Source organism: Heterodontus francisci, chromosome 12, assembly GCF_036365525.1.
Source record: "Heterodontus francisci isolate sHetFra1 chromosome 12, sHetFra1.hap1, whole genome shotgun sequence".
NCBI lineage: Eukaryota > Metazoa > Chordata > Chondrichthyes > Heterodontiformes > Heterodontidae > Heterodontus > Heterodontus francisci.
Genome location: NC_090382.1, coordinates 37,753,490 through 37,780,807, shown reverse-complemented (window position 1 = coordinate 37,780,807; position 27,318 = coordinate 37,753,490). Strand labels below are relative to the sequence as shown.

Below are 27,318 nucleotides of genomic sequence, written 5' to 3'. Positions count from 1 at the left end.
GCATGACCTCCCTCCGACAAAGCCATGCTGACGATTCCGAATCAAATTTTGCTTCTCCAAGTGGTGATAGATTCTCTCCTTCAGAATTTTCTCCAATAGTTTCCCTACCACTGACGTGAGACTCACTGGTCTGTAGTTCCCTGGCTTATCTCTACAACCTTTCTTAAATAACATTAGCTGTTCTCCAGTCCTGTGGCACCTCCCCCGTAGCCAGAGAGGAATTAAAAATTAGGGTCAGAGCCTCTGCAATCTCCACCCTCGCCTCCCACAGCATCCTGCAACACAAATCGTCCGGACCTGGAGATTTGTCCACTTTTAAGCCTTCCAAAACCTCCAATACCTTGCCACTCCCTATGACAATTTGCTCAAGAACCTCACAGTCTCTCTCTCTCAGTTCCATAACTACATCCTCATTCTCTTGGGTGAAGACAGATGTGAAGTATTCGTTCAACACCCTACCAATGTCCTCTGGCTCCACCCACAAATTTCCCCCTTGGTCACTAATAGGTCCTAGTCTTTCCCTGGTTATCCTCTTCCCATTGATATACTTATAGAATATCTTGGGATTTTCCCTACTTTTACCAGCCAGAGCTTTCTCATATCCCCTCTTTACTCTCCTAATTGCTTTCTTAAGCTCCATCCTACACTTTCTGTACTCCACTAATGCTTCCATTGATTTGCTCTCCTTGTATTTGCTAAAAGCCTCTCTTTTCCTTCTCATCGTACCCTGAATGTTTCTGGTCATCCATGGTTCTCTGGGCTTGTTGCTCCTACTTATTACCCTAGAGGGAACATGTTGGGCCTGTACCCTACCCATTTTCTTTTTGAATGCCCCCCACTGCTCTTCTGTAGATTTCCCGACAAGTAACTCTTTCCAGTCTACCTTGGCCAGATCCTGCCTTATTTTACTAAAATTCGCTCTCCCCCAATCCAAAACCTTTTTTTGCAACTTGTCTATTTCTTTCTCCATAACAAGCTTAAATTGTACCATGTTGTGGTCGCTATCACCAAAATGCTCCCCCACCAACACATCAACCACCTGTCCGGCTTCATTCCCCAGAATTAGGTCCAGCGCTGCACCCTCCCTTGTTGGATCCTCTACATATTGAGCTAAAAAGTTCTCCTGTATACATTTTAAGAACTCCACTCCATCTAAGCCCTTAACACGATGACTATCCCAATTAATGTTGGGAAAGTTGAAATCACCTAATATAATTATCCTATTATTTTTACACACCTCTGCAAATTGCGCACATATTTGCTCCTCAATTTCCCGCTGACTATCTAGGGGGTCTATAATAAACACCTAGCAATGTGGCTGTCCCTTTTTTATTCCTAAACTCTACCCATAAAGCTTCATTTGATGCCCCCTCCAAGAAATCATCTCTCCTTACTGTAGTAACTGACTCCTTAACTAATATTGCAATGCCCCCTCCTCTTTTACCCCCTCCTCTGTCTCGCCTGAAGATTCTATATCCCGGGATATTGAGCTGCCAATCCTGCCCCTCCCTCAACCATGTCTCCGTGATGGCTACTATATCACAATTCTACGTGTCAATCATTGCCCTTAACTCATCCGTTTTACCTGCAATACTCCTGGCATTAAAGTAGAGGCCTTCCATCCTGGCCTTACTCCCTTGAAACTTACTTCCGCTGTATTCCCTCTGACTTGTTCGCTTTCCTGTGTTTATCTGTGTCCCTATTCTGCTAGAAGTCTGCATCCCCTCCCCCTGACAAATTAGTTTAAACTCCTCCCAACAGCACTAGCAAACCCGCCAGCAAGGATGTTAGTCCCCCTCTGGTTCAGATGTAGACCATCCCGCTTGTACAGGTCCCACCTTCCCCAGGAACGGTCCCAGTGGTCCAGGAATCTAAAACCCTCCCTCCTGCACCAACTTTTAAGCCACGCATTCATCTGTGCTATTCTCCTATTTCTATACTCGCTAACACGTGGCACTGGGAGTAATTCAGAGATTACAACCCAAGAGGTCCTGCTTTTTAGTTTACTGCCTAACTCCCTGAATTCTTGCTGCAAGACCTCATCCCTCTTTCTACCTATGTCATTGGTACCAACATGTACCATGACCTCTGCCTTATCACCCTCCCCCTTCAGGATGCCCTGCAGCCGTTCAGTGACATCCCAGACCCTGGCACCAGGGAGGCAACACACCATCCTGGAGTTACGTTGACGGCCACAGTAGCGCCTATCTGTTCCCCTGACTATAGAATCCCCTATTACTATTGCTCTTCCTCTCTTTCCCCCTTCCTGTGCAGACAGGCTGCTTGCAGTGCCAGAAGCTTGGCTGTGTCCGCACTCCCTAGAGGAACCAGCCTCATCAGCCTCCAAAATGGAATACCAATTTGCAAACGGGACCCCAGGGGACTCCTGAACTACCTGCCTGATTCTTTTGGACTGCCTGGTGGTCACCCATTCCCTTCCTTCCTCAAGTCCCTTCAGCTGCGGTGTGACCACCTCTCTAAACGTGCTATCCACAATGCTCTCAGATTCGCGGATGCTCCACAGTGTTTCCAGCCGCCGTTCCAGCTCTGAAACCCAAGCTTCCAGGAGCTGCAGCTGGACACACTTCCTGCACACATGCTGATCCCGGGGACTGGAAATGTTCCTGGATTCCCACATGCAGCAAGAGGAGCAAACCACGGCTTCAAGCTCTCCTGCCATGACTAAACCCTTTAAATTTAAAACTTACGAAGATTATAATTAAAAAAAACAACTAAGTCTTGCTAAAACAATGACTTATAATTCAATCCACTTTGAAAAATACCCACCAGGACTTACTCACCAGTCAGCTATGCGCTTTGGAAACTCTCGGCTCCCCTCACTCTGAGGACAGGTAGGAAATGAAAGGAGCTCCTGGCTCCCTCCTCACCGAACTTCAGGATGGGCTGAGGATCATCTTCAAATCCTCACTACATATAGGCGAGGTACCAGACGATTGGAGGTCTGTGAACGTTGTACCATTGTTTAAAAAGGGTGTGAGGGATAGGCCAAATAATTATAGGCCGGTCAGTCTGACCTCGGCAGTGGGTAAAGTATTAGAATCAATTCTGAGGGACAGGATAAACAGCCACTTAGAAAGGCACGCATTAATTAGGGATAGTCAGCATGGATTTGTTAAAAGTTCATGTCTTACTAACTTTATTGAGTTTTTTGAGGAAGTAGCAAGGAGGATTGAAGAGGGTAGTGCAGTGGATGTAGTCTACATAGATTTTAGTAAGGCATTTGACAAGGTCCCACATGGCAGACTGGTCAGTAAAATGAAAGCCCATGAGATACAGGGGAATGTGGCAGGTTGGATCCAAAATTGGCGCAGAGACAGGAAACAAAGGGTAGTAGTGAATGGATGTTTTTGCGAAAGGAAAACGGTTTCCAGTGATGTTCCACATGGCTCAGTAGTGGGTCCCTTGCTGTTTGTTGTATATATTAATGATTTGGTCTTAAACGTAGGAGGCATGATTGGGAAATTTGCTGACGACACAAAAATTGGCCATGTAGTTGATAGTGAAGAGGATAGCTGTAGACTCCAGAATGACATCAATGGTTTGGTTGACTGGGCGGAAAAGTGGCAAATGGAATTCAATCCAGATAAGTGTGAGGTAATGCATTTGGGAGGGCAAACGAAATGAGGGAATACACAATAAACGGGAGGAAGTGAGAGACCTTGGAGTGCATGTCCACAGGTCCCTGAAGGTGGCAGGACAAGTAGATAGAGTGGTGAAGAAGGCATATGGAATGCTTTCCTTTATTGGCCGAAGTATAGAATACAAAAGCAGGGATGTAATGCTGGAACTGTATAAAACGCTGGTTAGGCCACAGCTGGAGTATTGCGAACAGTTCTGGTCACCGCATTACAGAAAGGACATAATTGCTCTGGAGAGAGTACAGAGGGAATTTACAAGAATGTTGCCAAGGCTTGAAAGTTGCAGCTATGAGGAAAGATTGGATAGGCCAGGCTTGTTTTCCTTAGAACAGAGGAGGCTGAGGGATGACTTAATTGAGGTATACAAAGTTGAGGGGCCTCGATCGAGTACACAGGAAGGATTTGTTTCCCCTAGCAGAGAGGTCAATTACCAGGGGCCTCAGATTTAAGGTGATTGGTAGAAGGATTAGAGGGGACATGAGGAAAAACCTTTTCACCCAGAAGGTGGTGGGTGTCTGGAATTCACTGCCAGGAATGGTGGTGGAGGCAGAAACCCTCAATTCTTTTAAAAGATACCTGAAGTGCTGTAATCTGCAAGGCTATGGACCAAGTGCTGGAAGATGGGATTAGATTGGGCAGCTAGTTTTTTCGGCTGGCATGGACACAATGGGCTGAATGGCCTCCTTCTGTGCCGTAATTTCTCTATGGTTCTATGGGTCATATGATCTCATTGAATGGCAGAACAGGCTCAAAGGGATTAAATGACCTATTCCTGTTCTTATGGATAGGATGAACATTGATGCGCTCAAATCTTTTTCCCCTTTCTTTTCATATGCACTGTAAAAATTAGTTCAACCACTCACCAGCAGGACGCTTGGTCAGGTTCAAACAATCAGCATGGTACACCTTAGGACACCCTGGCTTCTTGCAGATTACTAACTGCCCACTGTCCCCACAGCGGAAACACTCTTCCTCATGCTCTCTCACTAGTTCAGACTGTTGTTTACGCTTCCTTGGAAGTATGTGTCGTTTCTTTACCTTCTTTTCATCTGTTGAGCTCTGTATATTCTGTAGATACAGTGGAAGTAAACGCAAAACCATTTGAGTAAATTTCATGAAGCATTTCATAAATCAGACCATAAATAACCATATGTTTTGAAAATAAAGCTTTGTAGAATCTCACTAAGGAATCAGTGTGTAAAATCTTTATTTTTGGATTAGATACCAGCTGGTCAAGCTAATGTTATTACAGAATCAGCCTGCTGTCCCTCATAGGGAACAATTCAACTACAGATAGCGTCCCTTAAGAAATTTGGATCCTTGCATAGCCATTTCAGTCAGATTTTTTTCCCTCAATTTCCTTTTATTCTGGACCACAGTTAGTTTATTCTTGACTAAAAGGAAACAGTAGAGAGACTATTAACAAAAGCAATGCAGCACAGAAAAATGCTCCATGTCAGAATCAAGAAGCATGTTGGGGTGGAGATTTGATTTTTTTTGTAAAAAAAAGCATTCTTCCCAATTTGTTCAACCTTACATGTAAATATGAAAATACCAAAATTAGAAACAAATTTGTTGGGGCTCTAAACACCTAATATGTTCAATCAAGTCTGGGCACTACTATAGTGTTCACAAATCCTGGAAAGTAGTCTGTCACTCAACCAACGAATGTTACACAGAAACATAGAAAAATTTACCACTCAGGAGGCTATTTGGCCCCTGATGTCCGTGCCGGACGTTGTTTGCAGTAGACATTTGTCAACGTCAGCTACTTTTCCAAATAAACTAAAATTTTAAAATATGTCAGTATAATAATTGACCACTATTTTTGGATTCCTTGAAACTTTTTCTGATTGAAAGCAATCAATATACAAATGATACTTTTGTGTAAACTGCACAACATAAATAATGGAATGCTTATGCAAGCATCACAGAGAAATAGCTCATGCAAAGTCAGTGGTTTCAAGGATAGATTCATTTAGGAAGAACTTCTAAATTACCTGAAACTATTTTAAACTTGCAACAACCCAGTCCCCAATAGGTTTACCACTAAAATAACCACCTTGCTCTACACCAATTAAATCAACTGTACGAATGTGCTAGTGGGATAATACATACCCCTTTTGCCTCTAACTTGGCTCAGTGGTAGCACTCATGTTGAATCAGAAGGTTTTGCGTTCAGTATGCACTTCAGCACATTACCTATTCTGACATTCATTTGCACGAGATGTTAAACCGAGGCCTTGACTGCTTGTTCAGTTAGATGTAAAAGATTCCATGGCACTATTTGAGGTGTTGGCCAGGGTACCAGAAGAATCTTTCTAGATTTATCCCTTTGCTAGCATCACCAAAAACTGACTAACTGGTCATTTATCTCATTTGCAGTATGTGGTACTACGTTTCCCTACAAAAAAATAGAGAGTTGACGACACTTCAAAAGTATTTCATTGGCTATTAAAGTGCAAGTTTTTTCTTCTTTCTTTAATAAGATCAAGAGGAAAGTGTCTAATTTTTATTACATATGCTAACTGTGAAACATTCTGCATCATTCTTTTATTTAGTTCTTAGAAATCTAACTTGTCAAATAAATTCAAATTCATAACTCAAATTTTTCTGACTACAGCATTGTAGATTTTCAAAGTGAAAAATGAATGATCAAGCCTGCCTTAAAGTCAGTGTATTGCAAAACATATCTAGTATAATGGAATCTGATGCACCTCTATGGCTGTATTAAGAATGAGGAAAGGGATTTCCTACCTTAGGCGGTACACCTAGATAGCCACTGCAGTTTGGAGCTCCACATTTACATATAGTCTTTCCAGTGCCCAAGCATTCCAGGTGGTAGTTAAATGTTAGTTCAGCCCCTGTAAAAGTATCAGTATTATTAGATTTGCACTTGGTTTTCCTGTGCAATAGTCATTAACCATATCTAAACTGTACTGTCTAAATTCCTAAATGTTGCAAAGGAATTTTCAGACAGATATTAAATTAAGTATGAAGGTAAATTTTTGTTTTTAATGCTTTCATCGCCATGCTTCTTGCAAGCAAATGCACATTAAAGGATTACAGTCTTAGGCTTCACAGTATATCTCTATTAAAATTAATGGAGGAAAAATTGTGGGGTCCACAATCAGGCATGCCCAAATTCCCAATAGGCATTTCTGTCCCTGAGTAGGTTTATAGAACATAGAACATTACAGCGCAGTACAGGCCCTTCGGCCCTCGATGTTGCGCCGACCTGTGAAACCATCTGACCTACACTATTCCATTTTCATCCATATGTCTATCCAATGACCACTTAAATGCACTTAAAGTTGGCGAGTCTACTACTGTTGCAGGCAGGGCGTTCCACGCCCCTGCTACTCTCTGAGTAAAGAAACTATCTCTAACATCTGTCCTATATCTATCACCCCTCAACTTAAAGCTATGTCCCCTCGTGTTTGCCATCACCATCCGAGGAAAAAGACTCTCACTATCCACCCTATCTAACCCTCTGATTATCTTATATGTCTCTATTAAGTCACCTCTCCTACTCCTTCTCTCTAACGAAAACACTACTTGCACTTCTTAGTCCTCCTTCGTTTCCAGACATTGCCTTTTAAAAATGCTCGTCAGAGATACCCTAGCAGCAATTATTTTGTTGAATTTCACATGCAATGATACTGTGCTAAGGTCAGGGCCAGCACACATCCCTGTTTCATGCCACTGGAGATTCAGAGGGGACTTCAGAGGTCGCTGTTTTGCTTCAATTATCTGTACTGATTTTCATGAAACTGCTTCACCATGGCCAGGAACCAAGTTTTTCAAGAATTTTCCAAAGTCTGCTCACAGTGTCGAATGAGGTCTATCAAAGTGGCATACAGGCCTTTGTTTTGCTCACAACACTTTTCTTGTAATTGTCTGAGTGCAAATACCATGTATGCGGTGCCTCTGTTTGCTCTGAAACCACACTGGCTCTCTGGGAAGTTTTCTTCTGCAGTGGTAGGCAAAAGCCTGCTCAGAAGTATTCTAGCCAGGATCTTCCCAGCAATAGAAAGGAGGGTGATTTTTCTCCTTTGTTTTTATACAGGGTGATAACAGCATCATGCAGATCCCGTGGAATCTTGCCCTGTTCCGAGCAGGCCGTGAAAATCTCATGGAGCTTGGCATATAGGGCAGGGCCACCATCTTTTTCAGCATGATGCTGCAGCACGCAACGGAAGACCTTAAGAAGGGGAGGTTACATATGCTTCCGGACTGACGCTTTCAACCTCAGGCGCCTTCAGGCTCACACAAAGACACAAGAAAAACTCATCCTGAACTTCTTTTCACTGACGACTGCACTCTTCTGGCCCACAGTCAGTGAGACCTGCAACGTATAACAACATGATTTTCCGAGGCAGCACAACTCTTTGGACTAAAAATCAGTTTAAAGAAAACTGAAGTCCTGCATCAGCCTGCACACCAAGAGGAATACAGACCACCAAGCACTGTTGTCGAGGGAACCGAGCTGAATGCCGTCACGCAATTTACTTATTTAGGGAGCGTCATCTCGTTTGATGCCACCATAGACAAGGAAGTGGACAATAGGCTTTCAAAAGCAAACAGTACATTTGACAGACTCTACAAACGAGTGTGGAGCAACCACAGCCTCAGAACGCAGACCAAATTCAAAGTGTACAAAGCCATAATCCTCACCACCCTTTTGTATGGCGCTGAATCATGGGTCCTATACTGCCGTCATGTATGCCTTAACAGTGCTTCCATCAGCGCTGCCTCTGCAGCATCCTCAAAATCCGCTGGCAGGCCCACATCACAAACATTGAAGTTCTGAAAATGGCCAACATTGAGGCCATTCTCCTGCAAAGCAACTGTGTTGGGTGGGTCACGTTGCTTGGATGGACGACAGTCCACTGCCCGAGATTGTGTTGTATGGAGATCTGACCACTGGTAAAAGGAACAGAGGGGCCCCAAGCAGACATTTCAATGACTCCCTGAAGAAGTTCCTCTCTGTGTGCCACATCGACCATCGTCAGGGGAAGCGCAGGCCATAGATCGTGATGCCTGGAGATGCTACATCAGGAGTGCTACAGACACCTTTGAGACTGAGCGAAAAACCAGTATCAAAGGGAAAAGGAAGAGAAGGATAGATCCAATTGCTCCCAGCAGCATCTACACCTTCAATTGCACTCACAGTGGGAGAATCTGCCGGTCACGATAGGCCTGACTAGCCACCAGTGGGCCTGCAACTGATGAGCACAACCTTCCCAAAATCTTTGTCCGCGAAGAAATGCCGAGAGATATTGTGCTGCTCAACTCCTTTTAATAACATGACTGGAATTCAAAGTCTACAACCCAATATTCAATTCTAATACTCATTTATTATACTATTATACTAGAATTTTACAGTATCTGGGGAAAATTCTACACAACTTGATGGTTTCTAAGTTGCCTTAATCAGCAGCTGTAAAACATAAAGACTGAAAAATACAGCTCATAACCCATTTAGAGATGTTTTTTCATTAGATCCTTATGATTCAATTGGTAATTTGCTACTGAGTGCCAATTTTAGTTGTTAAATTTATATTGAAATTCTTAAATTAATTAAGATAGAGTTTAGGATGCCGAGAGGCAAATGTGTTTAGGAAGACCAAATTGTGATCTGCAGTTTGCTAAATTCCCTGGTTGAAAATCTAAAGGCCGTTAATAGGAAATGTGACAGCATGAACAAGTGGGAAGCCGCAGTGTAGAAATAGAACATGGTAGGCATAATGCTAATCATTCTTCAGACTTGTGTACAGTCATTATGTTGTCTTGTTGGTGTGTCAAAGCTGTTCCAGTTTGCTCTTTAATAAGTTGCAGATGTGGGAAAAAAAATGCAAGTTTCAAAATATGTAGAAAGTGATACAAGGGTTCCTCTAAGGAAGATTATCTGTCACCTGTTTGGATGAGTGCACAGACTTAATGGTTGTGTATTAAATTTCAAGGTACAAATGATCACCTTAGCTGTCTTTGGCCAGAGTTTTCCCAGCTCCGTGGAAGTGGCGGGGTGGTGCTGGGATAGTTGGAAATGAAAGCGTTGGACTGGCTCCCTTACGTGTTCCCACCTCTTCACGCTTTTCCCAGAGGCAGGCTCGCAATGGGACTGACAGCGCCAGGTAGCCAGTTAAGGGAGTTGATTTTTGCATGCCATTCCAATTTTCACGAGGGTGAATGGGATCCCCGCACTGTGCGTGGTTCACCAGTTCACAAGAAACATGTGCACAGCGAGAGGACTCAATGGCTTCAGCTTTACGTGAGATTGGTGAATAATCGGAACAAATCAGGAAGGCTGTGGTCAAGAGTAGGCAGTGGCCTGCCATTGCAGCAGTGTTTCATGTAGCCTGCTGCCACTGAGAGTGCTGGGGCTTAAGAAAATCATTCCGGCACCTTCCTCTTCACCACCCTCTCTTTGCATTGCTCTTTCTTGAGCCCCAGGTACTGTAGCCACACTCCCACTGCAGCTGCACACCTACTGCAACCACAGTGAAGACTGCCAACCTCCCTCACAAGCTAGCTCCTGATTAGTCCTCCTGTCTCCTCATCCTACCCGTCGTCCCTAATTGGATGACAAACGTGGAGGCAGCCTGTTAATTGCAACAGAAACATGTGGGGTCAGGACCTGGAAATGGTCCCAACCCTCGAAAATGTTTTAAGTGGAGAAAGCTCCGGCCTTTGTGTGACAGCACTGTCACCCCAGTTTGATCTGGCTAGGAAATGGAATGCTGTAACAATCAGAATGGGATATAAACCCAAGGTCTTCTTACTCAACTCTTCAACCCCCACTGCACTATTGGCACATTCAATTTGGGAAATTTGCTCCTGACAACAGTGCACCAATCTTTGCATCGCATTTTAACTAATGATTACATTGGTTTGGGACTTTACTTCATCTAATATCCGATTGAATCCAATTACTCGACGATCCCATATTAGTACACATCTCAAGTCCCTAACATTTCACAGTATTCCTTACCAACAGCAATGTCACATAAAGCAAAGAGCCCAACTCGAGTGTCTCCATTCACTGTCCATTTCTGTGTCTCACAGTTTGGCTTGCAGCTGTGATTCATGAAACGTGAATAATTTCCTTTTGGGCCTGCATCAATAATCCGGTCCTGTCAATAATAAAACTCAATTAAATTCACATTCTCTTTATAAAGTTTAGAAATTCACAAGGTCATTGCATAAAATATTTTGCATAATCTTAGCACAGCAGATAAAAGTACATGTGACCACCAAAAGAATTTTTATTTTAGGAAAACAAAAAATCCCAATATGAAGGATTTCGTAGAAGCTTGTGAATTAACTATATATTATGATATTTTGAAAATTTTTCATTATGAGTCTTTGAATCAAGAGTATATTGTGCATATACATATTAACAGAAAATCATTGTAATATTTGCATATCTACAGTAACAGACTAATGTAGAGCCAGTCATACCCGTATTTCAGGGCCAAATAAAAGTTTTGGACTGATCAACATCAGTCTAGGAATTCAAGTATGATTACTCAGAACTTGAAAGTGACATTTCACAGGTTTATCATTTGATGGTTTATTATTTGATAAATAATCTTGCAGAGGCACTTGTAAACAGCTAATATAGAAATAAAGCAGACAAATACACAGAAAATAAGGCAGAAAGAAAAAAAAAGGCTGGCCATGTCACCAAATCAGGTTCACTCACCACCTGAGTAGAATGTGCCATGTGTTTGATCTGAGCAGACCAAGAATGCACACCATTTCCAAGGATCTTGTGCACCATTGCTTTAAATTTATTTTGGAAACAAGATGAGGGATTTTAGTGCTGCGGAAATGGAACACATTTCATTTGAGAAACGGAAGATCTTCTCAAGGTGGTATCAAGCACTCCTATATCAGGCATAGCAGTTATATGCCACGCTGTAGACTCTCTTAAGATTACCAATTGGATGTGAATTAGGAGCAATTTTGTGCTATAGGCCCATGGCAGTAGGAACTCTATTCAGACTCCCCAAATTTACTTGAAAAAAACCCTTACAGCCAGCAGATAGAGGAGATTTTGATCCCAGCAGTCTAGGCTGGATTCAAACACATTTTTCAAAGGCCAGGAAACCACTCACCACCCAAACTCATTCCTCTCAATTATTGATTGTAAATACTGTAACATCCAGATTTTGATTGATTAGTATCTGATTCGGGAGTCAAACCTGCATGGTTATTGGTCATTTTATTTTTAGTTTCACAGTTTTGTACATTTGAAGTTATTACCTTGTCAAGAGTAAGCATATAGAAGTTGGTAATGTCATGTTCCTGTGCGTATTTGATTCGAGCATAACACTCCTCCTCATCTATCACCTCACCCACATACTCATTCACAAACTGTCCCTGCAATTGAGACACAGATTCAGCAGTGTGAATATGGACATAATAGATTACAAAATATAAATGCATTGCACTTGAGGGCTTTTCTTTTTAGTTAGTTTCTGACATATCTTTAACTGTTCCTGTTAAATTACACAGTCAAAATGAATGTTTTGAATGATAATTGTAGAAATTATGATCGACTGGAAAAAAAGTAATGTTACAGTAGATTACTATTACCCAATTGATTCTTTCAAACCTATTACTAATAAAAAGAAATACGTTAAGAATTATAAGACTACACTTCATCATATTACCCATTTGTCCTAACGAGTCTGTCATAGTATTTATACTCCACACGAGACTCCTCATTCCATCTGCCTCATTTAAGCCTTTTGGCATATCTTTCTGTTCCTTTTTGTTCTCATGTCTAGTTTCCTTTTGAAAGCATCTAAACTATTTGCCTCGACCACTTCCTGTGGTAGTGAGTTTCACATTCTAACTACTCTCTGAGTAAAGAAATTTTTCCTTATTTCCCTACTGAATTTATTAGTATCTATCCCCTAGTTTTGGATCCCCCAGGAGTGTGAACATTCTCTCCACATTTACCCTGTCCAACCTGTTCATAATTTTAAAGAACTGTATTAGGTCTCATCTAAGCGTTCTATTTTTTTAAAGAAAAAGCAAAACCTGTTCGATCTTTCCTGATAGTTGTAATCTATCAGTTCAGGTGCCATCCTTATAAATCTTTTTTGTACTTTCTCCAGTGCTTTTATGTCCTTTTAATAGTATGGAGACCAGAAGTGTGCACAGTACTCTAAGTGAGGCCTGACCTTGGTCCTATATCAGTTGAACACAACTATACTACTTTTGAATTTATATTTAAGAATGGGTCACTGCAAAAACAGTCAATGCTATTACACATTGACCTCAATACCCAAACATTTTCATGTGCTGGCACTTTTGATGTAAGGCTCATTGATTTTTTATGAACTTGATTTCAGAAGCAAAGCATAATCTGTATTCCCAAGGTGCAATAGCTTTGCCGCCACCACAATACTACAATGCAGTTAAATAATATGACAGTTACAGATAAATTACATGTAGAAGCTGTTTGCATTTTAGTGGCACCATAAGATATTTAACAAACACTTTAATCTTATAAAGTGCATAGTACAGAGGTACACAGGTTTCTGAAGGTGTCGTGACAACATTTGTGCCAATTGTAAATTATTTATTTTACACAATGATACTGCAATTTACCAGCCAAAAACTGAAACTTTTGAGATTTACACTTTAGGACAATGCTAAAAAAAAATTCTTAGAACTAATTTACGTTTCTTGCATTGAAAAATAATAAAATCTCTTTCAACAAGCCACTCAACAAAGATTTTGAGAATCACGCCAATTTCAGAAAGCTGAAATGATTTTAAGATGGAAGCTACTACAATCAGTGAATTCTCATTTAAATTGAAGCAAAATCACTTATCCAACAAGAAAAGGTTGAACTGTTTGCAACCATCTTCAGCCAATTTGATTCACTCCACCTGATATCAAGAAATGGCTGAGCAAAGGCTATGGGCCTGGACAACCTCTTGGCTGTATTGCTGAAGTATTGTATCCAGAACTAGTCGTGCCCCTAGTCAAGCTGTTCCAGTACAGCTACAACACTGGCGTTTATCTGACAAAGTGGAAAATTTTCCAGTTATGTCCTGTTCACAAATAGCAGGACAAATCCAATCCAATCAATTACTGCCCTATCAGTCTACTCTCAATCATTATCAAAGTGATGGAAGGTGTGGTTGACAGTACTATCAGACGGCACGTAATCACAAATCACCTACTCACCAATGCTCAGTTTGGGTTCTGCCAGGACCACTCGGCTCCAGACCTCCTTACAGCCTTGGTCCAAACATGGACAAAAGAGCTGAATTCCAGAGGTGAGGTGAGAGTGAGTATCCTTGACATCATGGCAGCATTTGACTGAATGTGGCATCAAGGAGCCCCAGTAAAATTCAAGTCAATGGGAATGAGGGGAAAACTTTCCAATGGTTGGAGTCATAACTAGCACAAAGGCAGATCATTGTAGCTGTTGGAGGACAATCATCTCAGCTCCAGGACATTGTTGTAGGAGTTCCTCAGAGCAGTGTCCGAGGTCCAACAATCTTTAGCTGCTTCATCATTGACAGACCCACCATCATAATATCAAAAGTGCGGATGTTTACTGATGACTGCAGTGTTCAGTTCATTTGCAACTTATAAATAAAGCTGACCTGGGCAACATTCAGGCTTCAGCTGATAATGGCAAGTAACATTCGTGCCACCTAAGTGTCAGGCAATGACCACCCCCAACAAGAAGGCGTCTAACCACCTCCCCTTGACATTCAATGGCATTATCATTGCCGAATCCCCCAACATAAACATCCTGGGGATGGAGGGAAGCACCACTGACCAGAGCAGGGCATAGGTTGGGTATTCTGCGGTGAGTCCTTTCCACCATCGACAAGGCAGAACTCAGGTGTGTGATGGAATACTCTTACTTGCCTGGATGCATGCAGCTACATCAAGAAGTTTGACGTCACCCAGGACAAAGCAGCCTGCTTAACTGGTACCCACCCACCAGCTTAAACATTCATTCCCTCCACCACTGGCGCACAGTGGCAGCATGTGTATCATCTACAAGATGCACTGCAGCAACTTGCCAAGGCTTCTTCGACAGCACTTCCCAAACCCGCAACCTCCACTGCCTAGTTGGACAAGGGCAGCAGGCGCATGGGAACACCACCACCTGCAAGTCCCGCTCCAAGTCACACACCATCCTGACTTGGAAATATAGTGCCGTTCTTTCGTCGTTGCTGGGTCAACTCCCTCCCTTACAGCATTGCGGGTGTACCAACACCACACAGACTACAGAGTTTCAAGAAGACAGCTCACCACCACCTTCTCAAGGGCAACTAGGGATGGGCAATAAATACTTGCCTGCAACGCCCACATTCCATGAACAAAAAAAGACAATTGCACTCCTCAATATTCATTAGGCTTCAACTCCCAACAAATTTTATACTTCTAATTTTGTCTTCTTCACCTTCAAGGTACTGTCCCAAATTTGGTAGCAGACTCCCAGTATCTTGGCCAAATTATCATTATCATGCACAAACCTAAGCAATGCTTAGTATCTTTTACATTGGTAATATTTAATTCAAATTCTAGGTGACTTGTGTCCATGATCCAGCGCCTGGTCTTCACACTGCTAAATATGGCTCTCTTATCCCAGCACCATACTCATGGACCCAGCTTTCATGTGTCTATCAGTGTGATGCTGGGATCAGGGAGTCATCTGGTAAAGGCCAGGAGCCAGTTCATGGATGCCCATCTCCTAGAATCAAAATGAATACAGTGCCAAAATAAAAACAGCTAAAATTAACAAACTGTCCAACTACAGAGGCGGCTGCAGAAGACCTGATCCTGTTTTCATAACAATGCCTGTACCAACGCAGGGTTCATTGCATAGTAATCAGGACCATGTACACTGACTAATTTTCCCCTCCATATCCTTGCAGTGCTGAAGCCAACTATTGTCATAGAGAGATACAGCACTGAAACAGGCCCTTCGGCCCACCGAGTCTGTGCCAGCCATCAGCCACCCATTTATACTAATCCTACAATAATCCCATATTCCCTACCACATCCCCTCCTACATTAATCCCATATTCCCTTCCACTTACCAACACTAGGGACAATTTACAATGGCCAATTTACTTGTCAACCTGCAAGTCTTTGGCGGTGGGAGGAAACCGGAGCACCCGGCGAAAACCCACACGGTCACAGGGAGAACTTGCAAACACCGCACAGGCAGTACCCAGAACTGAACCCGGGTCGCTGGAGCTGTGAGGCTGCGGTGCTAACCACTGCGCCACTGTGGCGCCCATGTGTTCAAACTATTTCCCCTGCTGGGAGTATCTGCTCTGTATAGCATTTACTGGCTACGCCCCTGCGAAGGTAAAGGTTTTTTCAAATTTATAACAATGCCCAACAGTGACTTTCTTAAAAATTCTATTTTGAAGAAGGACAAAAAAAATGAACTATGAACGTGAAAGTTCTCATTGAGATAACATTAAAAAAGTTTCAAAAAGATCCAATTTTGTATGTGGTGTATTTAGTTTTAATCTTACTGGAGACTGCTTCTTCAGTGTTCAAGTATTCAGCTGACAACTGCTATAGAAGAATCAGTGAATAGTTCTGTGGAGTATCTTGTAGTCTAATAAAACTTCCAACTTTAGATGTTGATTGAGCATTGTTTGAGTTGGAAAAACCAGTGGCACAAGTGAGTTCTGCTGTGTACTTCAGTTCCCCTCTCAACAAAGGTGGTCATCAACTGAACACAGGTAATGACTTCATCCCAGTTGTGAGCAACAGTCTGGTTCTTCCCTGAGTGAGAACACAATGCTATGCTTTCCAATGGCTTTCAATATTTAGAAATGAATGGAGGCACACTTCTCACCTTCTTAATGTTAAATTTAGAAAGCAAACCCCAGCCTCGTCCTGAAGTTTTCAAAATTTCCACTTCAGGATATTGCCGTTTGGTGAAGCACTGGTTCTGGCATTTTTCTCCTGCAGGACAGACAGCTGGATGGCACTCATACATTAACATCCTGTTCAGACATTCGGAGTCTACCCCACAAGGATTCTCATCAGTTGGCTTACAATTACATCGTGGAATCTCAGATGGATCAGCAGTGAAGATCTGAACCTTACCCACAGCCTTGTTTGCCTTGATAGAAAAGCAGATGGATAAATCTTGACAATTAGTCATGACTTAATTATCACTCTACAACCTGTATTAAAAACAAAAATGCATTTGTTAATTGAACTGCAGAACAGTAAAATATCTAACATAAGTATGATAATCATTCTTTGCTAAAAGTCCAACCTCCACCTAGAAATAGGACAGTGCAAAAGCAAACTACTGTGGATCCTCGAAATTTTAAATAAAAACACAAAATTCTGGAAATACTCAGCAGGTCTGGCAGCATCTGTGGAGAGAGAAACAGAGTTTACATTTCAGGTCAATGATGTTTCAACAGAACTGGCAAAAATTAGCGATGTAACAGGTTTAAAGCAACAGTGGCAGGGAAAGGAGGGAGGGGAGGAAAAGAACAAAAGGGAAGGTCTCTGATAGGATGGAAGACAGGAGAGAGTAAATGACAAGAGAGATGATGTTGTAAGGAAAAGTAGGGTGCTAAAGGGACAAGTTAAGAAACAAAAGAAGCATCTAGAGATGTTAGTGAGAAAATGCAGTAATACCAACAGCTACCATCCAAAAACAAAAAAAGGAAGCAGGGGTTATGATGTAGAATTGTTGAACATATCTCTCCTGTGCCTGTAACTTGTTCTCCTTGACCAAAAACATTAAGAAAATCGAGGTCATGGGACAAGGTTTCTGCCCCGATCACACTAAATAGCACCCCACTTGACACGGTTAACAAATTTTGTTACCTTGGGTCCACGGTGACAGACAATCTGTCCCTTGATGCAGAGCTCGATACGTGCATAGGGAAAGCAGCTACCGCCTTGTGAAACGTGCATGGGATAACACCAAGCTGACCCTTAGGACCAAGCTGATGGTTTATAAGGCCTGTGTTCTCAGCACCTTGGTGTATGGCTGTGAAACATGGGTGACTTACAGCTACCAGGAAAAGAAGCTCAATAATTTCCATCCTTGCTGTCTGCAGCAGATTATGGGTATATCCTGGCAGGACAAAATCACAAATGTGGCGGTCCTCTCAAAGGCAAAGCTCCCAAGTGTGTTGGCACTAATCAAACACAGGTGGCTTTGGTGGATCGGACACGTCCGCAAGATGAACGACTGTTGCATACTCAAGAACCTTCTGTATGGCGAGGCAGCCAGGACCAGACAACCAGTGAGGCGCCCAAAGCTCCATTTCAAGGATGCTTGCAAGTGTGATATGAAGGCCCTAGATGTCAATTATTGCACTTGAGAGTCACTAGCTGGTGAAAGAGGGAAATGGCAATACAACCTGTGGACTGGCGTGCACTACCACGATGACCAGTTGCTATAGCAGCTTGGCAACAGGCGCCAAAGCCAGAAACAACAATGCACAGCATCACTTGGCAGCTTCACATGCAGCACTTGTGGCAGAACCTGCCTCTCAAGGATTGGCCTTCACAGCCATCAGCAAAGGTGCACCAAGAGAACACACCCCACCTAAATGGATTGTTTGCTGTGTGTCTATCATCTTTAGTAGATGGAAGGATGCCAACCTATATTCAGTCTGGAAGGCTGTAAAATGACCAAGCAAAAGATGGCATGCTGTTCGTCAAGCTTACGTTGAGCTTCACTGGAACATAGTAGACGGACAAGAGGACAGCGAAGTCAGAATGGGAGTGGAACAGAGATTTAAAATGACAGACGACTGGGGGCTTGGGGTCACGCTTGCGAACTGAGCAGAGCTGCTCCCCAAAGTGGTCACCCAAACTGCGTTTAGTCTCCCTGATGTGGAGGAGACTGCATCGTTAGCGGCGACTACAATTGAAAAAAAGTACAAGTAAATCACTGTTTCACCTGGAAGAGTGTTTGGGGCCTTGGACAGTGAGAAGATAGGGGGTAAGAAGGCATGAATAGCATATCCTGCACTTGAATGGGAAGGTGCTGTGAGAAGAGAAGGAGATGTTGGAGTTGATTAAGGAGTGGACCAGGGTGTCACGGAGGGAACAATCCATTTGGAATACTGAAAGGTGAGGGGAAAGTGTGTTTGGTAGTGGCATCACACTGGAGGTGGAAATGCTGGAGGATGATGTGTTGAGGCTGGCGGGTGGAGGTATGGACAAGAAGAACCCGATCTGGTTCAGGTGTGGTGGGGGAACGAAGAGATAAGGTTAGAATAATGGAAAATAGGACATTACTTTGATTCCACCAAAAATAAAATCAGCTAGGAACTTTCTCCTGTCAATAAACATGAGCTGTGTTGCCTTTGTTTTGGTTAGGTGATTATCCCCTTGCCGGGGAATTAAAAATTTCAATCAGGGTAAGTAAAATACATTAAATTAATATTAGCACAAAGCAGCTTTAGATCATGGATGGGCAGCTGAGACCTGTTGTTTTCAATTCCTGTGCCACATGGGAACTTATGGACATTTTATGTGTCTTGAGGGACCATGTGTGTAGGAAGTGTCTCCAGCTGCTTCAGCTCGAGCTCAAGATTTCTCAGCTTGAGGGGCAGCTGGAGTCACTGCAGAGCATCAGGGAGCAGGAGAGTTTCTTGGATCATACATTCCAGGAGGTGGTCTCCCCACAGTCAGTGAGAGTTCAGGATAGTAGATGGGTGGCCATCTGGAAGATAGGAAGAGGCAGGAAGTATAGGAATTTTCGGGGGAGTGTGCCACTCTTAAACCAGTAATCAGCAGTGGAGACTGCTGGGAATGACGAAATCTTCAAGGAATGCAGTCCAGACCAAGGCACCAAGGGATAAGGGACACACAGGATGGAACAGCAAAGAGTAGAAATGCAGTCGTTAATGGAGATTCTGTAGTCAAAGGGGACAGAAAGGCTTTTCTGTAACTGTCATTGTGAGTCCTGCATGGTGTGTTGCTTTCCTGGTGCCAGGGTAAAGGACATCAGGAGAGGGTGCAGAATATTCTGCAGATGAAGGGCGTGAGCCAGAACATATGAACATACGAATCAGGAGCAGGAGTGGGTCACTCGCCCCCTTGAGCCTGCTCCGCTGTTCAATAAGTTCAGGGCTGAACTGATTACACCACATTTCCAGCTACCCCTGATAACCTTCCACCCCCTTGCTTATCAAGAATCTATCTACCGCTGCCTTAAAAATATTCAAAGACTCTGCTTCCACTGCCTTTTGAGGAAGAGAATTCAAAAGACCCTCTGAGAGAAACAATTTCTCCTCATCTCGGTCTTAAATAGGTGACCCCTTATTTTTAAAACAGTGATCCCTAGTTTGAGATTCTCCCACAAGGGGAAACATCCTTTCCACATCCACAAGACCCCACAGGATCTTATATGTTTCCAGCAAGTCGCCTCATACTCTTCTAAATTCCAGCGGATACAAGCCTAGCCTGTCCAATCTTTCCTCATAAGACAGGCCACCCATTCCAGATATTAGTCTAGTAAAGCTTCTCTGTACTGCCTCCAACGCATTTACATCCTTCCTTAAATAAGGAGACTAGTACTGTACACAATACTCCAGGTGTGGTCTCACCAATGCCCTGTATAGCTGAAGCATAACCTCCCTAACTTTGTATTCAATTCCCCTCGCAATAAACGATAACATTCTATTAGCTTTCCTAATTACGTGCTGTACCTGCATACTAACCTTTTGCGATTCATGCAATAGGACACCCAGATCCCTCTGCATCTCAGAGCTCTGCAATCTCTCATCATTGAGATAATATCCTTTTTTATTCTTCCTGCCAAAGTGGACAATTTCCCACTTTCCCACATTATACTCCATTTGCCAGGTCTTTGCCTACTCACTCAGCCTCCTTATGTCCCCTTCACAAGTTACTTTCCGACCTTTGTGTCACCAGCAAATTTAGCAACCATACTTTGGTTCCTTCATCGAAGTCATTTATATAAATTGTAAAAAGTTGAGGCCCCAGCAGAGATCCCTGTGGCACACTACTCGTTACATCTTGCCAACCAGAAAATGACCCATTTATGCCTACTCTGTTTCCTGTTAGCTAACCAATCTTTTATCCATGCCAATATGTTACCCCCTACATCATGAGCTTTTATTTTCTGCAATAACCTTTCATGTGGCACCCGATCAAATGCCTTCTGGAAATCTAAGTACAATATATCCACCGATTCCCCTTTATCCACAGCACATGTAACTCCCTCAAAGAACTCCAATAAGTTGATTAGGGCGGCACAGTGGCGCAGTGGTTAGCACCGCAGCCTCACAGCTCCAGGGACCCGGGTTCGATTCCGGGTACTGCCTGTGTGGAGTTTGCAAGTTCTCCCTGTGTCTGCGTGGGTTTTCTCCGGGTGCTCCGGTTTCCTCCCACAAGCCAAAAGACTTGCAGGTTGATAGGTAAATTGGCCATTATAAATTGTCACTAGTATAGGTAGGTGGTAGGGAAATATAGGGACAGGTGGGGATGTTTGGTAGGAATATGGGATTAGTGTAGGATTAGTATAAATGGGTGGTTGATGTTCGGCACAGACTCGGTGGGCCGAAGGGCCTGTTTCAGTGCTGTATCTCTAAAAAAAAAAAAAAAAAAAAAACCATGTTGACTCTGCCTGATTACCTTGATTTTTTCTAAATGCCCTGCTACAATGTCTTTAATAATAGCTTCTATCATTTTCCCTATGACAGATTTTAAGCTAACTGGCCTGTAGTTTCCTGCTTTCTGTCTCCCTCCCTTTTTGAATAAAGGAGTACATTCGCTATTTTTCAATCTAATGGAACCTTCCCTGAATCTAGGGAATTTTGGAAAATTAAAACTAACGCATCAACTTTCTCACTAGCCACTTCTTTTAACAGCCTAGGATGAAGTCCATCAGGACCCGGGGACTTGTCAGCCTGCAGCTCCAACAATTTGTTCAGTACCACTTCCCTGGTGATTGTAATTTTCTTGAGTTCTTCCCTCCCTTCCATTTCCTGACTTACAGCTAATACTGGGATATTACTTGTATCCTCAATAGTGAAGACCGATGTAAAATATCTGTTCAATTCATCTGCCATCTCCTTATTATCCATTATTAATTCCCCAGACTCACTTTTTATCAGACCAACGCTCACTTTGTTAACTCTTTTCTTTTTTAAATAACTATCGAAACTCTTACTATCTGTCTTTATATTTCTAGCAAGCTTTCTCTCGTACTCTAATTTTACCTTCCTTATCAATCTTTTAGGCCTTCTTTGCTGTTTTTTATATTCTGACCAATCTTCTGACCTGCCTCCAATCTTTTGCACAATTATAGGCTTTTTCTTTAAGTTTGATACTATCTTTAACTGTTTTGTTAACCATGGATGGCAGGTCCCACCCTTGGAATTTTTGTTTTTCGTTGAAATGTATCTGTTCTGTGTATTCTGAAATATCCCCTTAAATGCCTGCCATTGCATCTCCATTGACCTATCCCTTAACCTGATTTGCCAGTTCACTTTAGCTAGCTCTGCTTTCATGCCCTCATAATTGCCCTTATTTAAGTTTAAAATACTCGTCTTGGGCCCACTATTCTCTCCCTCAAACTGAATGGTACATGTTATGGTACATGTCAGTACCAACGATATACAGAGGGCAGGTATTGAGGTCCTACAGTCAGATTTTCAGCAGCTAGGGAGGAAGTTAAAAAGTAGGACCTCAAGGTAGTAATCACTAGATTATTCCCAGTGCCACGCACTAGCGAGAGTAGAAGTAGGAAGATAGGGAGGTTCAATTCGCGGCTTGAAGCATGGTGCAGAAGGGAGGGCTTCAGATTCTTGGGGTATTGGGACCAGTTCTGGGGCAGGTGGCACCTATTCAAAAGGGACAGTTTGCACCTCAACAGGACTGGGACCAATGTCCATGTGAGAGATTCACTAGTGAAGTTGGTGAGGGTTTAACCTAATTTGGCAGAGGGATGGGCATCAGCGTATATATGTAGAAAAGAGGAATAAGGTACATAAAGGAATGAGTGTTTTGGATAGTACTAGAGAAGGAAGTAGTACCATATTAGAAAGAAGCAGACTAAGAAGGACGACGAGGAATACAAGGGCAGGTTTAGAATGCATGTATGTAAACCCACAAAGTGTGTTGAATAAGGTCGGTGAGCAACAAGCACAAGTAGCCGTGTGGGAATATGATGTAGTGGCAATAACAGAAACGTGGATTAAAAATGGTGAGGACTGAGTGCTTAATATTCAGGAATACAAAGGGTTCAGAAAAGACAGGGAAGGAATAAAAGGAGGTAGGTGGCTGTATTAGGAAAGACATTGTAATGTTGGAAACAGAGGATAGGATGTCCTTGAGGGGACAAGAACAGAATCCATTTGGTTAGAGCTGAGAAGCAAGGGGATGATCACACTACTGGAGCTATTCCTAGGCTTCCAAATAAAGAAAGATAGAGAACCAAATCTGCAGGAAATCAGAGAGATGTGCAAGAACTATACAGTAGTGATATCGGGGGCCTTTAATTATCCAAATATCGACTGGGATAATGTTAGAGTAAAAAGGAAAGGAGGGGCAGCAATTCCTGAATGTGTTCAGGAGAACTTCCTTGATCAGTATGTTCTAGGTCCAACTAGGGAAGAGGCATTGCTGGATCTTGTGCTGGGGAATGAGGTGGGCCAAGTGGACTAAGTGTCTGTGGTGGAACTGGGCAAGAGTGATCATCATATCATGAGGTTTAGGTTAGTAATGGAGAAGAGCAAGGTACAATCTAAAGTAGAACTTCTAAATTGGAAGAGAGCTAACTTCAATGGGACGAGAAGGGATCTAGACAGGGTAAAATGGAACCAAAGACTGACAGGAAAAACTGTAACAAAACAATGGGTGAACTTTAAGGCAAAGATAATTCAGGTGCAGGCTAGGTACGTTGTGACAAGTGCGAAAGGTAGGGGAACCAAAGCTAGGGCTCCTTGGATGATGAGGGATATAGAGAATGTGATGAAACTAAAAAAAAGAGGATGGTGCCCATCCGTCTACCAATTTAGTTTAAACCCTCCCCAACCACACTAGTGACACTCCTGCAAGGACATTGGTCCTATTCCTGTTGTGGTGCAACCAATCCATTTTGAATAGGTGCCTCTTGCCCAAGAACTGTTCCCAATACCCCAACAATCTGAAGCCCTCCCTCCTGCACCATGCCTCATGCCACGCATTGATCCTCCCTATCTTCCTATTTCTACTCTCGTTAGTAGTACCACATAAAAAGCTGGTTAACAAAACTGAAGTTCATAAAATAGGAGGGTCAGTGTCAGCTTGGATAAAAAATTGGCTTAAGGACAGAAAACAGCAAGTCACGGTAAATTGTTTTTCAATCTGGAGGATGGCAGACAGTGGTGTTCCCTGAGGTTTAGTGTTAGGACTACTGCTTTTTTGATACATATAAATTACTTGGATATTGGAATATACAGTAAAATTTCAAAATTTGCCGATGATACCAAACTTGGAGGTGTTGCAGTGAGGATGATACAAATTGACTGCAACAGGACATAGATAGGCTAGCAGAATGGGCAAACAAGTGGCAGATGAAATTTAATACAGAGAAGTGTAAGATGTTGCATTTTGGCAGAAGGGATAGGGAGAGCTATTACAGACTTAATAGCACAGTTCTAAAGGGTACGCAGGGATAGAGACATTGGGGTCTATGTGCAGAGAGCCTTGAAGGGGGCAAAACATATTAAAAGAGTAACTAGCAAAACATATGGGATCTTGGGCTCATAAATTGAGGTATGGAGTACAAAAGCAAGGAAGTTATGCTGAAACTCTATAAAGCTCTGGTTAAGTCCCAACTAGAGTATTGCATCCAGTTCTGGTCACCACACTTTAAGAAGAATGTGAGGGTCCTTAAGATGTTGCAAAGGAGATTTACCAGAATGGTTCCAGGGATGAGGGATTTAAGCTACAAGGTTAGGTTGGAGAGCTGGGGTGGTTCTCCTTGAAGCAAAGGAGATTGAGGGGAGATGTGATAGAGGTGAACAAGATTATGATAGGTTTAGACAAGGTAAACAAAGAAAAGCTGTTCCCATTAGCTGACAGTAAGACGACTAGGGGACACAGATATAAGGTTTTGGGCAAGAAATGCAGGGGGGAAAGTGCGGAAACACTTTTTTTTTAACACAGCGAGAGGTAATAACCTGGAATCACTGCCTATAAGGGTGGTGGAAATGGAGACGATGAATGATTTTAAAAGGAAACTGGATGGGCACTTGAGGGAAATAAACTTGCAGGGCTACGGGAATAAAGCGGGCAAATGGGACTGACCGGATTGCTCTGCAGAGCCCCGGCATGGAGTCGGTGGGCTGAATGGCTCTTTCTGTGCTGTAATCACTCTGACTCTATGACATGATCAAGATTAGCATATACTAAAGAGAACTTGACAGTATTTACACACACACATACAAGACCAAAGTCTCGCAGCTTTTGAAACCAGAAAGATAATATAGACTTTTATAATGAACCAGTGTTTCAAGTACTAGCACAGTTCATCCTTCTAATACTACAACTAGAATCAGATTACTGACTTTAGTGGTAATCTTTAGGTAAGGAAGTTTACATGAAATATATAACCTGTCTGTTAGTGAAATCGTTTTGCCTGAGTCAAGCTATTGAAAAACCCAAAAAGAAATAGAGAGCTGAGGCAGGAGAGCAAAACTTATTGAATGAACCGCAGAAACTGGTCCTGTCCAATAGCCTGTGGGTATAAGAAGGAAGATTGCAGTGAGGATGGAAAGAATGTTAACTAAGGCACCTGGAGAAGGAGGTATTCTCTGCAGTTCCAGTTGACAATCTGGGAGGATGTATTGCCTATATGGTGCTCAGGTAAGATATTTTGAAGTGCATGAAAGGAATTGGGAAAGGGAAAAACCCAGTTGTCACTGTCCATGTCGGAACTAACAATATATGAATGGACAGGGAGAACCACCTGCTAAGGGATCAGCTGGAGGATGCTCATAGCAGGATTTTTCAAATGAGACAGATCCCAGGTGTTGTCCCACGTTAGATATCAGCAATGTCCTATTTGAATGTGGAGCATAAACAAATGAGGACCTTTACTACCCCGAACCTTACACACAGAGGAATGCAATTTAAGAGAGTCTAAATAGTAAATCATTATAATCTAAAGGGACCGACAGCACAGACAGTGGAATATCACTGTAATCTTAAGGATCCAACTGCACAACTGAAGAACACAACAGTGATTGTATGCGGTGCATGGAACCCAGTGTTCTCCGGTATGCAGCACAGCAATCTGCAGGTTATAACCTTGATTTTAATCCCCTGTGACTGATGAGAATTGAACCTGTGGGATTAAAATACTGGCAGTGTTGCAGTCACCAGATCCAAGGCACACCGTTCCATTTTATCAGGCATGCTTCAGGCAGTATGTGAGACCCTCATCCTAGGCAGGCAAGGGAGTCATTGAGATTCAAAAGTCAGGGTGTGATGACAGCAATTGGACCCTGATATCTTTTAAATTTTGTGTTGTGAAGTTGCCACGTTTTGCAAGCCTTGCAAAGGTAACCCACTACCATGGGACAGCATGCCCAGAAAAAGGCAAAAATCAATTAATTTAAATTTTCAAGTTTCCTTGAAACAGTAGGCCTATCTTGCCTTGGGCTCCCTCCACTCGCCCAAGACTGCAAACCCTCTTGCCTCCCGCCCTTACCCGACCAATCCATTTACCTGACTGTCAAGAGACTGTACCCGCAGGAACAGCCTGGCTGTGACGCCTGCTAACTCACTCAGCCGCACATCATTGACTTTGAGCTCAGGTGGGCATCAGGCCTGGTGTTTTTAAAAGAAGCCTGAGAATTAAAATGGCCCAGGACTCATGCCAATAAGCTCAATGCAATGCCTCATGTTAAAACTGGGGCTTATATTTGCCAGATACATTGCACTGCTCTCCAATCTGTGTGCGGTAAATGTACAGTATGTTACGGTTTATACCAGCAATGTACTGTTCATCATCCTTATGTATTACACACTGTAAAGCATTCAGCAACCTGTATGTGCTTGATGTAACATGGTAGAATCTGGTCAGTATATTCTGGGAGAAGCTGACAATCTATACCTTGATATGTTTGTATGGTGGTGGTTTTTTTTCATTCCGTTTGTCCTCCTGTGCCTGTCTTGTCTCTCTTTGGGTTTTCAGCTCCTCAAACCTTTCTGCAGCTTCCTGTAGTGCTGTAGAGACAGCCAGTGTGAAATACCAGACGTACTGGTGCAGTTAAAATATCAGTGAAGTTTATAACCTCACCCCATCATCTTAGGATAAGTTATAATGCATTGCTCCCAATAACTGAACCTCAGCAGGACTGAAGATCATCTTTAAAATTTTAAAAAACAATTATTTTTCACACTGATGCTGATTATTAAGGCTGTTAACATCAAAATAAGATTCTTGTTTACTACAGAAATAAAAAACACTTTTTACACATATTAACATTTTCTTCATCCTGAAAGTGAAAAGGACGTTCACGTATCATTAGGAATAGCCCATGTTTCAAGTAGAAAAACAGCAATAACTTTTTAAGGCACTCCAATGCTGATGTCACACATGGGGTGGCAGGGAGTGGTGGGGGGAAACATTGATCCTCTTCTATTTCAT

General features: G+C 42.6%; 1 protein-coding gene across 8 annotated transcripts in view; it reads right to left on the bottom strand.

Moving 5' to 3' along the window:
• Positions 1 to 27,318, bottom strand: part of LOC137375825 (histone-lysine N-methyltransferase NSD2-like) — a 311,894-nt gene that overhangs the window by 41,018 nt on the left and 243,558 nt on the right. For all 8 annotated transcript variants that reach the window (XR_010976069.1, XR_010976070.1, XM_068043335.1 and 5 more), the window contains 6 exons: positions 26,782 to 26,894; positions 16,525 to 16,794; positions 11,931 to 12,047; positions 10,654 to 10,795; positions 6,417 to 6,523; positions 4,523 to 4,727 (listed from right to left, as the gene is read on the bottom strand). Coding sequence is in view for 6 of the 8 variants with exons in the window: in XM_068043335.1 (XP_067899436.1) it covers positions 4,523 to 4,727; positions 6,417 to 6,523; positions 10,654 to 10,795; positions 11,931 to 12,047; positions 16,525 to 16,794; positions 26,782 to 26,894 (954 nt within the window). In the remaining 2 variants the exon portion in view is untranslated. The remainder of the gene's footprint in view (positions 1 to 4,522; positions 4,728 to 6,416; positions 6,524 to 10,653; positions 10,796 to 11,930; positions 12,048 to 16,524; positions 16,795 to 26,781; positions 26,895 to 27,318) is intronic.